General features: G+C 51.7%; 1 protein-coding gene and 1 non-coding gene across 2 annotated transcripts; one reads left to right on the top strand and one right to left on the bottom strand.

Moving 5' to 3' along the window:
• Nucleotides 1–965: 965 nt before the first annotated feature.
• On the bottom strand, nt 966–14,518 carry FANCE (FA complementation group E). The gene is made up of 10 exons (XM_049765304.1): nt 14,235–14,518; nt 8,800–9,394; nt 7,343–7,387; nt 6,996–7,055; nt 6,693–6,836; nt 5,831–5,954; nt 5,305–5,383; nt 3,261–3,327; nt 2,040–2,165; nt 966–1,235 (listed from the first exon to the last, which is right to left on the bottom strand). The coding sequence occupies exons 1-10, from the start codon at nt 14,471–14,473 to the stop codon at nt 1,134–1,136; spliced, it is 1,581 nt and encodes a 526-aa protein (XP_049621261.1). The 5' UTR covers nt 14,474–14,518; the 3' UTR covers nt 966–1,133.
• On the top strand, nt 13,010–13,113 carry LOC125996730 (U6 spliceosomal RNA). The gene has a single exon (XR_007491411.1). It is a non-coding gene; the product is annotated as a U6 spliceosomal RNA (small nuclear RNA).
• Nucleotides 14,519–17,934: the final 3,416 nt, after the last annotated feature.

The following is a 17,934-nucleotide window of genomic DNA, read 5'->3' as shown; positions in this document are numbered from 1 at the left end:
CATTACCGGGTGTGCCCCCCCCCAAAAAAAAAACAACAAAATAAAAGGAGTATGGGTGTGTGGACTGAGATGTGCATGCATGAACAGGGACCGTGTCCATGTGTTGGATATGTGTCTGCCCACCTAGATTATGTATACATGAATAGGAATTGTGTGAGAGCATATGTGTGTGTGTGTGTGTGTATGTGTGTATGTGTGTGTGTGTGTGTGTGTGTGTGTGTGTGAGTGTGCAGGAAGTGTATATGGGATGACTGGGAAAATATGTGTATACATATGGAGTGCATATGGAGGGTGAGTGTTCATTTTCACATATACTCAGAATCAACAGGCAAACAGGCACTGCTTCTCATCACATTTTACTGAACTTCCTGTTTCTCGTTACATCCTGTTGGCCAATGATTCCACACTAGTGAGAGTGCAGAGTTGTGTGTGCTGAGCACAGTTGGGTCTGGGGGCCTCATGAATGCTGGTTCGGCTTTGACCTCACAGGTCTTCTCAGAATTTCTGCTCCCAGTAGGAGGCAAGGAGTGACAAGGAAGGAGCCCAGAGTCTGCGGCTCTTAGAAATGGAGCAATAGCACAGTGGGTAGGGCATTTGCTTGTATGCATCGGATCCGGGTTCGATTCCATGTGGTCCCGAGCCTGCCATGAGCGATTTCTGAGCGCAGAGCCAGGAGTAAACAAAGTGCTACCAGATGTGGCCCCCCCAAACAAAACAACAACAACAAAATGAACAAGCTCTGAGCTCCAGGGCAAGGGAGGAGAGAGCAGTAGGTAGGGTGCATGCCTGGCATGTGGCCAACCAGGGTTTGATTCCCAGAACCCCATATAGTTCCCTGAGCACCACCAGGAGTGATTCCTGAATTCAGGGCCACGAGTAACTCCCAAACGCTGCTAGGTGTGGACCCCCCCCCCCCATAACAATAACAAATCGAGCTCTCTCCTCCTCCGTCCTTGACCCAAGACCCTCCTTGCTAGTGCCAAGATGGCCTCTGGTCAGGCTGTATGAGGAAGCAGTGTCTCAGGGGAGGCCAGGCTTAGTATCCATTCTCAGTAGGAACCAGTGTGGGCTGGTCATGGCCAAAGTGTCCTTCAGGAAGCTGGTGAAGTGACAGGAGGGTCCCCAGGTGAGGGTCAGGAGCCCAGACGTCTCAGGGCAGCCTGTAGAGACTTCTTCAGGAAAGTGGTGTTGGGCTCCAGGGCTGTGGCCAGGCCCAGCCTCTGCGACTGAGTGATCTGGGGAGAAGGAAGAAACGGTCAGGTCAGGTCAGGTCAACTCGGCATCTGATCCTCCCTCTCCTGTGCCCACTGGCTGCTTGTTTGTTTTGGTTTGGCCTACACCTGGAGGTGCTCCAGGCTTTACTCCTGGATCTGGGCTCAGGGCTCACTCCTCAGAGGGCTCAGGGGACCGTATGGGGTGTCAGGAATCACATCTGGATCAGCCATCAAGCAAGAGCTTGACCCATTGTAATATCACCCTAGACCCAAACTGACCCATTTCAAGTTGATTTAAGTTAACCTGGAGTGGGATATTAGCTGGACAGCCCATCAGTCCTGCTCAGTCCTGTTGTCAACAATGGGTGATCAAGGCCAGCTTGTTGTGTGGCTTCACTTCCTACCATCCTCACAACATTCTGATTTCAGAGCAGGATGTGTGCCCCACCTCCACCCCCAAAAAAAATTCTGGTTCAAGCATCAGGAGTGAAACCAGAGAGCAGAGCCAGTAGCAAGCCCTGAGCACTGCTGGGTGTAGCAACCTCCCTGAAAATGATAAATTCATTTTTAGAGCAGCTGCCTAACTTCCTAAACTTCTGTGCACTCCCTCCTTGGCGGTCCCCAGATGTTGCAATGACCTTCTCATCAGCTGTCTCCTCTTACTAACCCGGTGCTGAGGGTGGCCTACGTCAGGGCTCCCCAACTTCTCCTACAGAAACAGGCCCTGGATTCCTCCACAGCTCCAGTCCCCAGTGCCTGGGCCAGAAGTTGCCCTTTCCCTGGCACAGAGGCAGAAGCAGCCCTCATGGTCCCACCAACACTCACATTGGCCTGGTACTTGCTCATCACTGTCAGCAGGAGCTTGGCATAGGCCATGGACGTGGTGGCCGCTGGCCCCTCCTTACAGAGCCTCCCCATCAGGACACTGAACTTCTCAGGGGTCAGCTCCACCTGTGCACATTGGGAGAAGAAGCAGTGACTTCCCGGGCCCCAAGCATCAAACATATGGCACAGTGACCTCATTCAAGAACCTCCCCAGTCTGTCTGGTGGGCACAGTCATGAAGCCCACCCCTTTTTTCTTTTTGGCTTTTGGGCCATACCCGGCTCTCAGCGGTTATTCCTGGCTCTATGCTCAGAAATGACCCCTGTCGAGCTCAGGGACCATATGGGATACTGGGGATCAAACCCAGGTCAGCCATGTGCAAGGCAAATGCCCTACCTACTATACTATCTCTCTGGCTCCATGAAGCCCCTTTTGTAAAAAAGAGAACTTCAGTCATGAGGAAGTCAAGTTGACTGAAATTTCACACCAACAAGACAGAACTTCAGGTACCAATGTGGACATTGCCAGAACATATAGGGATGTGGCTTGACAGTAGAATATGTCACATGAGGGCCCAGAGAGATGGCACAGTGGCGTTTGCCTTGCAAGCAGCTGATCCAGGACCAAAGGTGGTTGGTTCGAATCCCAGTGTCCCATATGGTCCCCCATGCCTGCCAGGAGCTATTTCTGAGCAGACAGCCAGGAGTAACCCCTGAGCACCGCCGGGTGTGGCCCAAAAACCAAAAAAAGAAAAAAAAAAAAAAAGAAAAAAAAAAAGAATATGTCACATGAGTGAGCTCCACACATTATACACCCCGCCCCGAAAATAAAATACCAAACAAGGGAAAAAGCACATTTAGTTCTGGCAGTGCTCAGGGGACTGTGTAGAGCTGGAGTCTGAGCTCTCCAAACCCTCTAAGATCTCTGAGTCATCTCTCTGAACCTGGAAAAGGGTTCTTTTGTTATAGCATTTCTGGGAGGGCCCCCGCCAAAACCATGGCACCGAACCCTCCAGAAGGGAATCTGGATGGCTGGGGGATACTTTTTCCTGCAGCCTTTCAGAATGGTCCATGCAGGAGCCTCTAACATATGTCAGAACAGAACAAAACCAGGCATACGAGTGTCCCTGCCCAGGTCTCGCAGAGGACGAGGGTGGCACTGGGCTGAACCCGAGGACTCTCTGCTCCCGACTCTTCTGCCCAGGTTTCAGGCCCAACCTCACCTGCCGCTCCAGCAGCGCCTGCAGCACCACGAAAGTCTCCTCCTCCCAGGGCAGCTCCAGGATCGGGCTGCAAAGCACAGGCACTGTGAAACGCTATTCTCCCCACACCCCACCATGTGGGGAGGCCTGCTGCTGGGTACCCCCAAACCTCTCTGGCATACTCTGTGTCTGGGTACCCTGGAAATAGTCAACACCCTGATAAAAGAAGTAGCAACCGGACCCTTCCAGGCTGGAAGCAGAGCCTGCTCAGTGCTGGGAAAGGTCCCACCTAGCTTACCTGCCTCTGATCAAGGACACGGATATGCAACCAGGCCCTAAGAGCACCTCAGGGTGAAAGAGGGCTGGAATGGGACAGGAGGGATAGCACAGTGCAAGAGCATTTGACTTGCATGAAGCCAATCCAGAACAGACGGTGGTTCAAATCCCGGCATCCCATATGGTCCCTCATGCCTGCTAGGAGTGATTTCTGAGCACAGAGCCAGGAGTAACCCCTTAGCGATGCCAGGTGTGACTCAAAAACAAACAAACTAAAAAAAGAGGACTGGAATAGTGATCTGGACTTGGTCCCTGTCACTCCTTATGGTCCCCTGAGCCCAACCGAAGAGATCTCTGAGCACAGAGCCAGGAGTGATCCCTAAGTACTGCCGGGTATAGCCCCAAAATAACACCAAAGAGGGCCTGGAAGGTAGCCCAGAGGGTTGAATCACAGAATTTACAGGCAGGAGGTGAAATTCACCCCAGTGACACAGGATCCCCAGAGCACCCCCTACCAGAAAAGAATCCTGAGTACAAAAGGCAGAAGCAGTTGTCTGGGTCAGAACATACGTGCAAAGTCTTGGGTGTGACCCCGGTCCTGGTCCAAATGATCAGACACAAAAGGGGAAGGTGATTCTGGAGAGGATGGCGGCAAGTGGGATGATGATAGTGAGGGAGAGTCTTCCCTACAGAGCCCTCTGGGGGGAGGCTTACTCCAACCGTGCTCCCTATAACGTTACATACTGGGTGTTCTTGTGTCAAGGCAGCACGGTGGAAACTAGATGGCAGGTCCCACAGAACAGCTTGGATCCTTGGCCATCCCTCAGAGCCTGATTTCCAGCTTACTGACTGACTGAAGGCAGATATAGCGCTAGACCCTGCCCACCCCCCCCAGGTACTGAGCATTTATTTATTTTTTTTGGTTTTTCAGGCCTTAGCAACACTTTTTTTGGGGGGGGCACACCCGGTAACGCTCATGGGTTACTCCTGGCTATGCGCTCAGAAGTCGCTCCTGGCTTGGGGGACCATATGGGACACCAGGGGATCGAACCGAGGTCCGTCCTAGGCTAGCGCTGGCAAGGCAGACACCTTACCTCTAGCGCCACCGCGCCGGCCCCAGCAACACTTTTTTGAGAACTTCCTCAGTGCGAGATATCATATAGCAGTCAATCAATGTAACTGTTATATAATAAACATGAAATTTTTTTTCTTCCCATATGTAAACTTGGGAAAATGCTAAAGTGAGTGTCATCTCCATTTTTCTTACGAGGACGTGGGCTCCGAGAAACAGGAATGACCTATCTGAATTTTCTGAGACTAGGTGAGATTTGACACCATGTCTGAGTTCTTACCCTTGGTGCCATATTCCAACCACATCCGTGAAAAAGAAAGACTCAAGAATGGAGGCCACTGGCCCCTTTGTGGTCTCCGAGGCACCTGGCACAGTCCCCCAGAGAGGCAGAATCAGGGGAGCATAAATGCTGGGTTCAGGGAGGGAACTCAGCCAAGGCGCAACCACTTGGGCCAGAAAGGACCTGGCCACACCCAGTGGTGCTCAGGCATTACTCCTGGCTCTGCATCAGGGATCACTCCCAGTGGGTTCACACTGGATGCTGGAGATGGAATCTGGTGAGCTGCATGCAAGGCAAACACCCTCATCGCTGTATTGTCTTCCAGTCCTTGTACCCATTGTTCAGATGCAGCGTGGTGCCCCGGCATAGCCCTAACCTCAACGTCCACCTGGAGTAAGCTCAGAAGGGAGAGGCAGGAGCATGGGAGGCACACTTACTCCAGCAGCAAAGCCTGCGAGTCTGGCTCCAGGGCTGTGTCCTTCATCAGACAACACAGTAATTCTGATTGAGCTGAACCTGAAAGGGAAAAAACAGAGAAGAGTTGGAGGGTACAGCCCAGAAGTGAATGGGACCAGGGGAACAATCCCGCTCATATAAGGAAAGGGGCTTTATCAGGGAACTAGGGGTGTTTCTCCCTTTTCTCTTCTCTTCCTTGCCAGGAACCACAGACAGTGGCTGATCAGGATCCCCTGGGTGCATGTGTGCCTGGCCATGGGGCTAAGGCTTGGGCCTGCTCACCTATCCTGGGTACTTTCCTAAACCACCGGGGGCCATCTTTCTGGCCCTGCTTGCTGGGGATCCCAAAGAGTAGGTTGTTAGGATGTTTGGATGGCACCAGGCTTTGAACTCAGAACCTTGTGCTTGCCAAGCAAGCACTGTGTGGGCTCCAGCCAATGGTGTTTCTGCTCACCACGTGGGAACAGAGGGGAACATGATCAGGCCTGTGAAGGGCCCCAGAATCACCTGTTCCCAAGGCCTGGAGCACAGGGCCGATGAGGGATCTGCAGACGGAGTGGGGATACTTGGCACAGAAGGAGGTCAAAGCGGTCCTGAGGAGGCAGGAAGCTGAAGAAGTGAGGGAGAGAATCTAGAGCCCAGGAAGAAGAAATATTCATTCATTCATTCACTCATTCATTTATTCATTCATTATCTGACACTCTCTAGGAGGCAAGTTGGGGGCCACACCACACCTGATGGTGCTCAGGGTTTACTCCTTGCGGTGCTCAGAAATTCAGAAATTAATCTTTTTTTTTTTTTTCTGGCTATGCACTCAGAAATCGCCCCTGGCTTGGGGGGACCATATGGGATGCCGGGAGATCGAACCGTGGTCCGTCCTATGCTAGTGCTTGCAAGGCAGACACCTTACCTCTAACGCCACTTTCCCGGCCCCAGGAATTAATCTTGGCTGTGTTCAGGGGATGACAGATGGTGCGGGGGATCGAGCCAGGGGCAAGATAATTGCTTAACCTTGTGTCATCTCTCTGGCCCTCACATTTTCCCCTTTGACAAGTGTTTAGCAGACGCTGGTGTCAGCGGAGAGGCATGCAACAAGGGAAAAACAATAAATTCTCTCTGGTGCTCCCATGAACCCAATTTGGGGAAGAAAGACAGACCTAGCTTTCCTCACCAGCAACCAAACCACTGTGAGTCCCTTGATTAGCCCCTCAAAGGGTCAAGGAACCCTGCAGGAAGTATCAGAAAGCAGAATAGTAAACAGCATGGGGTGCTGTTCCCTGGCTGGACCCAGCAAGGCTGGACAGCCCCTCTCCCATGCCCACTGCCCCACTCTGTCCCTGGCACACCACCTCCAAGGTCCCTTACTTACCCGGTCAAGAAAGAGGCTCCTGGATAGCACAGTGGCATTGCTGAGGCTCAGGTCGGGGGACAGGGCCAGCAGCCAGGTGCAGAGCCGCAGCAGCCCGGCATCCGGGAGCTCAGTGACCTGCAGCTGGGAACACAGCAGGGCCACCTGCCCCACGGGCAGGGTCTCAGACCCAGGCAGGAGAGGAACCTGCAAAGGCGCTGCTGGGACCCCTAAGGCTGCCCTCAGGGGAGGAATCACATCCCACCAAACCCTCCCCAAAGACTTAAGAGGGTACAGGGCTGGACTGGGGGACCCCAGACTCACCTGCCCTGGGCCGCACTCATGCAGCAGTTGCAGCTCCACTGGAGGGGGTGCCTCTAGCCCCTGGAAAAGCAAACTCCGCCTTAGGGCTGGCCAGACCCTGAGAAACCCCCTTAGACTGAGGGGCAGGAGGGATAGTGTGGGGATAACTATCAGAGGAGAGGAACAATCTAGGGGTACATGGCAGAGGAAAGAATTTCCCCTGAGCTCAAAGCATGCTGGGGCTCCCATCACTCCCATCCCTCATGCCCCAACAGCAGCTTCTCTGCTGGGGTTCCCCTGGGTGCACAGAGGTAGAGGTGTGAGAGAAAGGTGGAAGATGGGTTCTGCGGGCAGCAGAGACATGTCACCTCCTGGAAGGTCTTCAGTAGCTGCTGCAGCTGGGGCACCTGGTCCTGCAAAGGGGAGGCCAGTTACCACCGTGGCCCCAACCTCAGCCCGAGACCTCTCTTCTCAGAAGACCCAGATCAGGGGTTGCTGGTGGATATAGATAACCCAAAAGCAAAACGGCCAAGAACGTGAAGCCTGTACCATCTAAGTGCTTAAGCACATAAACCAAGGCCAGAGACACAGCACAGACAGTACAGGGGTTAAGGCGTTTCTCTTGGAAAGGGCTGACCACTAGTTAATCCCTGGAACCCCATAGGATCCCCTGAACACCGCCAGGAGTGAGCCCTTAGCACAGAGGCAGGAGTAAGCCCTGAGTACTGCTGAGTGTGGAGAGGAAAGGGAAGGGGAAGGATGAAAATGGGAGAGGAAAGGAGGATAGGGCAAAGGAAAGCAGGATAGGGAAGGGGAGAACAGGGCAGTACAAGGCAGAGCAGGACAGGGAAGGGAAGGGAAGGGGATGGGAGTAAAGGGGGAAGGCAGGGGAGCAGAGGAAAAGGAAGTGGAAAGAAGTGGAGGAAAAAGTGAAGTTAGTGCCAGAGACTCAGCTAATCCTTTACATGTAGGAGTTCCACGTTCAATCCCAAGCAAATGGTATCTACATGATCCCTAAGCACAGCCAGGAGCACTCTTGATACAGATAGATCTGAGAGTAGCCCCTGAGCACTGCCAGGTGTGACTCCAAGCCAAAGAGGGTGAAATGACTCCTATTCCGGCTGGGGATAGAACTCAGCCAGAGTATTGCCTGGCATGCACACCAAAACCAAAAGCCAGGCACAAAGCAGAGCTCAAACCAGCCCATGTGAACCCCCAGTGCCATGGGCACCCATCCCACAGAGGACAGGTGGCTTGGGAAGACAGGGTCACAGGTTGAGCCTCTCCTCTGGCCCTAAAAAGTCCCAGGAGGAGGCGGCGGAGCGGTGGCACAAGTGGTAGGGCGTTTGCCTTGCAAAGGCTGACCTAGAACTGACTGTGGTTCGAGCTCCTGGCTTCCCATATGTTCTCCCAGCCAGGAGTGATTTCTGAGTGCATAGCCAGGAGTAACCCCTGAGAGTTACTGGGTGTGGCCCAAAAACCAAAACAAACAGCCCAGGAGACAGGGCAACAGGTAAGGCTCCTGCTTCACATACAGCAGACCACAGTTCTATCCCCAACCAGCTTGGTCCTACAGAAGTGATCCCTGCAGAGCCAGGAGTAAGCTTGAGCACTGCAGGGTGTGGTCCCGCCCCCCAAAAAGCGATCATTAGCCCCAGGGTTCCCCACTTCTAGCCACCTCCCCTACCCCGTCCCTAGAGACTGCAGACTTGGTTTCCTTGTGCCATTCTCCTTCCCTGGCTCCAAGGATGATGGACAACCCGCCTGGGAGACAGAAGCCCAAGCAGCTTTCACCCCAGAACGATTTACCCGCCCCCAGAAGTACCTGCAGTGCTTTAGGCAATGCCACACTCTCAGCCTGGCCTTGGGGGTCCCGCAGTTTCTGAGCAGCTTCCTTGGGCTCCAGCTTCCCTGTAGAGGGGAATCCTTGTCCCTCTGCCAAGGAGGGGGGCAGCACGGGTTCTGGATCTGGCTCTGCAGGAGGGACTTCTCCTTCCCTCTCCACTCTGAACCTCTTGGGGTCCGGCTCCCCATCAGGACTGGCTGGTTCTTCTGGCTCCTTCCTGCAGGTAGCCGGCTGGGAGGCATGCAACGCCGCTTGGGACACTTCAGGGCTTGGGGCCTGGGACCATCTTAGCTTCCCACTCCCTCGCCCCAGCCGCTTACACAGGCTGTGCAGCTTGCTCTGGCACGCTGAGGACAGTGGGGACCCAGCCGGTAGGGAGAAGTCGGCCCCCAGATCCCTTCGCATCAATTCACCCAGGGCCTGCAGCCAGCCGTCGGGCTCGGGGCTCGAGTCCTGCCTGGCGATATGCAACAGCCTGCAGAGCTGGGGACGGGGCACCATGGAGTGGACCGCCAGAAGCAGACTCAGAAGGTTCCTGCGGCACAGGCCTGGCAGGCGCAGCAGCAGCGGCTTCCTGGGCAGCAAGGGGAGAGGAAAGTCAGGGTCATGCCGGAGGCAGAGGGCACTGAACAAGGGAGCCTGGAGCCCTGACATGTGGCATGAATCATTTGGGTTTTCTTCAGGTCTGGCCCTGCTCTTTCTGAACCCTGAAGCTCAGACACTCACACTGGAACCTACCCCACCTAGTTTATTTAGGGGTAGAGGGCAGGGAGGGTTGGCAGTGCCTAGGGGGTCCCTCCCTGCTAGCCAACCATCCCTAGGGGACCTCACGCAGTGCTGGGGGGTGGAAGTGGGGTCAGTCATGGACAAGACCAGGGCCTTAAATCCTGTATCTCTCTAGTCGCATGTTTATCTAATATAAAAGTTTCCTTTCTAAAGTTTGGGTGCAAGCCATATTGCAGAGCTGGAGAGGCAGTATAAGGGAGCAGGGAGATCGGGCGCATAAGTGGTGAACCCCAGTTTGATCCCTGATATCACATATGGTCCCCTCACACCTCCAGCAGAGCGAGAAGTATGTACCCCACCCTGAGCACCCTTATTAGATGATACCCCAACTTCCTCTTTCCTTTTTAACCATCCCTTTGATATGTAAAAGTCCAACTGGATCTCACTTCTCTTGGGGCCCAGTTGAATTTGTACTGGAGAATAAAGAGAGCTTTGGGTTTTATGCTTGAAGCATGCAGAGACTACGAGGCAAGAAGCCAACCCGACTCCATGATTCCTCCTGACGGGCTTAGTTACTTATTCCATGTGCTACGCTGCTTCAGACCTGTTCACCAGATTTGGAAATACAACCCCAGTGATTTCACACACTCAAAAATACCATACTCCGGGGCAGAGAGATAGCATGGAGGTAGGGCATTTGCCTCACATGCGGAAGGATGGTGGTTCGAATCCCGGCATCCCATATAGTTCAAGCATGCCAGGAGCGATTTCTGAGCATAGAGCCAGGAGTAACCCCTGAGCACTGCCAGGTGTGACCCAAAAACCAAAAACCAAACAACAACAACAACAACAACAAAACACATGGAGCCATAGCACAGCGGTACGGTGTTTGCCTAGCACAAAGTCTCTAGGACGAACCTTGGCTTGATCCCGTGGCGTCCAATGTGGTCCCCCAAGCCAGGAGCGATTTCTGAGCACATAGCCAGGAGTAACCCCTGAGTGTCACAGGGTGTGGCCCAAAAGGCAAAAACAAATATTTTAATGTTATATATTTATAAAATATAATACACAAATATACTTTTTGTTTTGTTTTGGGGCCACACCAGCAGTGCTCAGTAGTTACTCCAGGCTCTGCACTCAGAAATTGCTTCTTGGCAGGCTTAGGGGACCAGATGGGATGCCAGGAATCAAACTCGAGTCTCTCCTGGGTTAGCTATGTGCAAGGCAAACGCCCTGCTGCTGTGCTATCTCTCTGGCCCCAAATATAAAAAAAAAGTATTATTTTTAATTTTTGGGTCACACCCAGCAGCACTCAGGGTTTACTCCTGGCTCTATGCTCAGAAATCGCTCCTGGCAGACTCGGGGGACCATGTGGGATTCCAGATTCGAACCACCGTCTTTCTGCATGCAAGGCAAATGCCCTACTTCTGTGCTATCTCTCCGGCCAAATATTTTTTAAATAAATAAAAATGCAGAGGACTGGAGAGATGGCAGGGCAGGTAGGGCACTTGAAATGAAAACTATATAGCAGACCCAGGTTCTATATCCGGTACCACATATACACCTCCAAGCAGTGCCAGGATTGATCCCCGAGCACAGAGCCAGGACTAAGTCCTGAGAACAGCTGAGAAATGACCCTCAAACAAAATACATCAATAAAATAAAACACACCGTCCTACAAAAGAAACCAATTACCAGGAAGTGCAGTTCTATGCAGGGACCCTGTATTAAGTCTGCCCCTTCCCATGCACCATCCGGAAAAAGCAGCGCAGCTGGACAAACAGTTCTGTAAAGTGCTGGGGCTTCCACATTTGGGAACTCAGCATGTTCCTGACCCATCTCTTGAAAGAAGTTCAAACTGGAGTGTGGGAAGACTATAGGTCTCTATTTCTACTAATGGAAAACATAAGGAACAAAGCAACACAAATGTTTACCATTGGGATTGACCTCTGAATTCCGGTCTCCAGCCTAATTCTGAAGGGGAAGCAGAGCGGAAAGGGCAGCTCACTCATCCTCCCACTTTCGTTTTTTGTTTTTGGGCTACATCGTTATATATGTTCATAATTTGGGAGTCCCACCTAGCTGTGCTCAGGACTTACTCCTGGCTGAAGACCATATGGGAAATTGTACCCAGGTCAGCAGCATGCAAGGCATGCACCCTAACCACTGTACTATCTCTCTAGCTAATAGTACATAAGCATATATATTCGTCTTTTAATAACAAAAAGGAGAGCCAGAGGCCAGAACAACAGTACAGGGGGTAGGATGCTTGTCTTGCATGCAACCAACCTGGGCTCAACCCCCAGTGCCCTATATGGTTGCCCAGGCACTGCCAGGAGTGCAGTCAATTCCTGAGTTCCAGTCAAGAGTAAGCCCTAAAAAGATTTTTGGTTTTGCTTTTTTGGGGTCACACCCAGCAGTGCTCGGGAGTTACTCCTGGCTCCATGCTCAGAAATCGCTCCTGGCAGGCTCAGGGGACCATATGGGATGCTGGGATTCGAACCACCGTCCTTCTGCATACAAGGCAAATGCCCTACCTCCATGCTATCTCTCCAGCCAGAAATTTTTTTTTTTTTTTTGTTTTTCGGGCCACACCGTTTGATGCTCAGGGGTTACTCCTGGCTAAGCGCTCAGAAATTGCCCCTGGCTTGGGGGGACCATATGGGACACCGGGGGATCGAACCGCGGTCCTGATCCTTGGCTAGCACTTGCAAGGCAGACACCTTACCTCTAGCGCCACCTCGCCGGCCCCAGAATTTTTTTTAATTAAAGAATAAGAGTAAGCCCTGAGCACCACTGAGCACCTGAGCACTGGTATGGCCCTCAACCTCCCCCCCTTTTATTGTTTTGGGACCACACCAACAACCAACAATGTTCAGGAGTTACTCCTACTTCTGACCTCAAGAATCACTACGGGGGGCCGGGCGGTGGCGCTGGAGGTAAGGTGCCTGCCTTGCCTGCGCTAGCCTAGGACGGACCGCGGTTCGATCCCCCGGCGTCCCATATGGTCCCCCAAGAAGCCAGGAGCAACTTCTGAGCGCATAGCCAGGAGTAACCCCTGAGCGTCACAGGGTGTGGCCCAAAAACCAAAAAAAAAAAAAAAAAAAAAAAAAAAGAATCACTACGGGCAGTGCTAGGGGATAATATGGAATGCTGGGGAACGAACCCAAGTTGACCCCATGCAAAGCAATAGCCCCAGCCTCTGGGACACATGTTTCATATGCAGGAGGTGTGATCTGACCCAGGTGCAGCAAGTCCCAACTTCCTAGCCCCTAAGCATTTTCATCAGAGTCCTCCTCACACAATGGCTTACAATGATCCCCAGTACCACCAAGAGCAACCCCCAAGCACAGTGCTGGGAGAAGTCCCTGATGGCTACAGGGTATGCCCCTAATCTCCCCACCCCCCCAAAAAAAAATCAAAACAACACATTGAAGACAGAAGCGGTAGAAGTCACCCGATGGTGCTTGCTTCGGCAGTACATATACTAAAATTGGAACAATACAGAGATTAGTATGGCCCCTGCACAAGGATGACACGCAAATTCGTGAAGCATTCCATATTTTTTTTTTTTTTTTTGGTTTTTGGGCCACACCCGTTTGACGCTCAGGGGTTACTCCTGGCTATGTGCTCAGAAATCGCCCCTGGCTTGGGGGGACCATATGGGATGCCGGGGAATCAAACCACTGTCCGTCCTATGCTAGCGCTTGCAAGGCAGACACCTTACCTCTAACGCCACCTTCCTGGCCCCCCATATTTTTTTTTAAACAAAATAAAAAAATAGAAAGAAAAAATAAAGAAGTCACCGGATGAAGGGAAACTGGCAGAGCTGAACTACTGCGCTCCCACTCACATCCTGGAGGGGTGGAGCTCAAACCCCAGACCAGAGGGCAGACAGGCATATAAAGGGCAAGTTCATGTATTGTATGAGATCCAACAATATCCCAGCCCAGTAGGGTACAGCCCCCAAATAACAAAACCATCAAAAATTCCCCAGATTAGGAATGGTCAAGAACACCATAGTCAAGAAAGCAATCCTGCCTTTAAATATCTATTATGCTGATCATATAAAGCCACCAGCCAAGGGGCTGGAGAGATAGCATGAAGGTAAGGCATTTGCCTTGCATGCAGATGGATGGTGGTTCAAATCCCGGCATCCCATATGGTCCCTCGAGCCTGCCAGGAGAGATCTCTGAGCGTTGAGCCAGGAATAACCCCTGAGCTGAGTAACCCCTCCTTCCCCCCCAAAAAAAGAGCCACCAGCCAAGAGATACTGTCATTATAGCTTACACTTCTATATTTGTAGACTTTGTAATGTAGTTTTACAACATGCACACTAGGGCAGAAGTGTGCACCTAGAACATATTTCGAGAAATAAGCTTTCTTTTTCTTTCTCTGTTTTTGGGCAACACCCAACGGTGCTCAGAGATTAATTTCTGGCAGGGCTAAAGGTCTGGGGATTGAACTGGGATTACTGAGTGCCAGGAAAGTGCTAGAACCCCTATATTGTCTCTGCAGGAACATTGGGGGAGGGGGTCAGGGAAGATCACCCTCTTCCCTAAAGCCCCGCAGGGGTGCGTGAATCCACTTTTCGGGGCCTCATTCTCCGCATGTAGTTTTGGGGTGCAGTGATCCCCTCTGTCTGGAGGAACCAGCTGAGCCTCAGGGCCTGCGGCGGGCCGACTTACAGCTGCAGGCGGCAGTCCGGGCCCTCCACGACCGGCTCCTCCTGGCACAGCGCCTCGAGGACATAGCCCCAGTCAAAGGGGTCCCCGCCGCGACTGGATAGGGTCCGCAGCACCCCAAGACCGCGCCGAGCCCCGTCGGGCCCCGTCTGCAACGCGCGAAGCAAGAGGCGCGCCTGGGCCTGGAGATGGGCCCAAGGCAAGGGCTCAGGTCCCCCGGACGACACCTGAGGGGCTGCCATGCCCCGGATCTGGGTACCGTGCAGCCCGTCTCCCCGGTTCCAAGGCTTCAGCTCCGAAAAAGGGGGTACACATTTCCCAGATCGCGACAAGAGCAGGATACTGGGGACCAGCAACTAGCTCAAGGACCAAGTGCAATTAGCGCGCTTTGGAAATTGACGGGAAGGGGCGAAACCGGAAATGAAAGTAACAGGATGAGGCGGGGAAAGCACGCTACGGACCAATGAATAGGGAGCGGAGTTAGAGAGAGAAGCCAATGAAAAGAGGGATAGGGTAGGAGGACCAATGAATGGCTAGAGGAGCGGAGTAGGAGGGCGGGACTACTTTAGCCCCGCCCAGGAGTGGCGCCAGACGGGCCGTGGCGCCATATTGGGAGTGGCTTGTGGGTGGCCTCAGTTCTGGGAGGAGCGTTGGGACGCTGCTGTTGGTGGCGCTTGATGGATGGAGAACAGCATCTGAGCAACTTGACCCCAATGCTCTTCCTCCACTCTTCCTTCCTTTCTTCAGCTCCCTGGAGCAAGGCGATGATGCAGACTGGATGTTTAATCTAATCTGACACCCATGTTACTTACAGACAGGCTTTGCTGGTCACACCATATAGCATCACATCATAATTTCGTTTCTTTCACAAGCCCTCATTCCATTTCTGTTCTCTCCAAATATATATATTGAACCTATATATACCTATAGATAGATGATAGAGATAGAGATAGATGATTGATAGATAGACAGACAGACAGACAGACAGACAGACAGACAGACAGACAGACAGATAGATAGGGTTTAAGGGTGGAACTCAGTGTAATAGTGCGGCCATGGGCCTGGAGAGATAGCACAGCGGTGTTTGCCTTGCAAGCAGCCAATCCAGGATCAAAGGTGGTTGATTCGAATCCCGGTGTCCCATATGGTCCCCCGTGACTGCCAGGAGCTATTTCTTTTTTTTTTTTTTTTTTTTTTTTTTGTTTTTGGGTCTCACCCGGCAGTGCTCAGGGGTTACTCCTGGCTCCAGGCTCAGAAGTCGCTCCTGGCAAGCATGGGGGACCATATGGGACGCCGGGATTCGAACCGATGACCTTCTGCATGAGAGGCAAACGCCTTACCTCCATGCTATCTCTCCGGCCCCGGAGCTATTTCTGAGTAGACAGCCAGGAGTAACCCCTGAGCACCGCTGGGTGTGGCCCCCCCCAAAAAATATAGTGCGTGCCTTTGATAGGTTCCATCCCTATATTCTCACCAGCCATCCCACCACACAGTGGTTTTAAATGCATGAAATGGCCCCAAGGGAGGAGGAGTCACAATAAAGCAGACTGTCATAAATATGACAACAAGGCTTTGCTGTAAACTTCCAAACTTGAGGAAAGCTGCAGGGGTTGTGTTTAGGGACTAGGCTCCACCTGAGTGATCACTGTTGAGGATAAGTAGAGCAGAAAGAATCTAAATTGTCCCTGTGAACTCTCATTTGGGTGTCACTTGCATTTCCTACCCTTTAAGTTTCTACTGATACACACACATACACACACACACACACACACACACACACACACACATTCATTCAGTTAATGTCTAATGAGCACCTAACAACTGAGAATACAGGAAACAAAACAAAAACCCTGGTGCAAGGCCCTGGGGAAGAAATGTGGCCTTTGCTGGGGAGCAATTGGAGTTGCAGTGACAGAGGTCATAGGCTAGATTTCATGAGCTCTGGAGGTCACAGAGAGGACTTTGGCTTTCACCCTGAATAGCATGGAAAGGCTTGGGTATCTTGAACCTGGATCTGATTTCTAGTTTAGCAAAAAAAAAAAAAAAAACACTGAGGTATTTTGAATCACACTCATTGGTGCTCAGGGTTTATTCTTACTTTGCACTCTGGGATTTCTCCTGCAGGACTCAGCCGAATATACTGGTATGTCAGAGATCAAATCCAGGTTGGACACATACAAAGCAAGTGCCCTGTCCACTTTTACTCTCTCTGACCACCCCTCCACCAAAAAAGTCTTTTCCTGAAAGGATTTTTCAGGTAAGTGTTGAGAAAGATTGAAAAGCATTTTCTTTGTTCTGACTTTGCAAACCTAACCCAACAGGAAACCACCTTTTTCTAAGGTTAGCTGTTCTTTTTTTTTTTTTTTTTTTTTTTTTTTTTTTGGTTTTTTGGGCCACACCCGGTAACGCTCAGGGGTTACTCCTGGCTATGTGCTCAGAAGTTGCTCCTGGCTTGTGGGACCATATGGGACACCAGGGGATCGAACCGCGGTCCGTCCAAGGCTAGCGCAGGCAAGGCAGGCACCTTACCTTTAGCGCCACCGCCCGGCCCCATGGTTAGCTGTTCTAACTTCACAGAAGATGTGTTGTTTGGTTTTCCAGTGATATGCTATAGAGATGAGGGCAGACCCTGACAAACAATGGACACAGAGAAGACACTAAACAGTCTGCCCTGCGCATGTTCAACCATCAGCTCTACTTAGTGCAGATGTGGCTCAAACCACCAACGTTTGTATTGTAGCCAGGAAAAGAGAATAGCAAGAATAACAAGAAAATTTCTTGTTTTGCATTGCTAAGATTTAGAGTACATGAGACTGAGGTCAGCCTCTGAATTGTACTGCATGTAGTGATTTCTCCAAGAAGTCTCCTTGGGGGGACTTGGGGAATCCTATGTGGTGGCAGGGATGGAACCAGAGTTGGCTGCATGCAAGGCAAGTGCCTTCCCAACAGTATTATTTCTTTGATCTTTCTATCCTTGTTATGGATGTGGAGTTGTCATAGATCTGTGTCAAATAAGCACATCCCCAAGTTGGATGGTTCATGGATCTACTACTCGAAATAGCGGAAATAATGACTTTAATGCATTTTATTGCTTATCTTTCAGAATCCTTCTACAAAAGAGCACAGTTAAAAACCACAGCCGCAAAACATTGAGAAGCTTTGGGCTTGGTGGACAGAATACCATTCACTTCCCTGCTCCCCAGCTGAGTTGCTGCCATTGACCTTTTGGGGGTGTGTGGCAACTTTCAGCTCCCACCAAGTCCCCCCAAAGAGAAAAAGACCTCCCACCTAGCAATCCCACAGCCTCATGCAGCCCAAAGGTTACAGGAGGCTGTGGTTAGAACTTCTGGGATCCATTAGAAGTTCAGGACTCCAGAAGGCCATGGCCAGAGCACAGTCCAGGTAGAACGCATCATTGCCTCTATGGACTGCTGCAGGGTCCAGTACCTGGGAGTAGAGAAAAGTGGGTGACAATACAACCTGGATCAGACCTAGTTGCCTCAGGGGTCAGGTGATCAAGACTGAAACAGAAGATGGGAATGCTGCACATGGCACAGCATTGCAATGACCAAGCAGTTATCTTGAGAAACTACAGCCCTAGAACTATCTTAGCTAACGATGACAGGCTTTATATTAATCAGGGAATGCAGAAGCCATGGCCAACTCCTCCTTGAACCCCTCCCCCCCCATCTCCGTTCCATTT

The sequence above is a fragment of the Suncus etruscus genome, chromosome 18 (genome assembly GCF_024139225.1).
Source record: "Suncus etruscus isolate mSunEtr1 chromosome 18, mSunEtr1.pri.cur, whole genome shotgun sequence".
Lineage (NCBI taxonomy): Eukaryota > Metazoa > Chordata > Mammalia > Eulipotyphla > Soricidae > Suncus > Suncus etruscus.
Note: the sequence above shows the minus strand (reverse complement) of the source record. Positions and strands in the feature narration are given on the sequence as shown.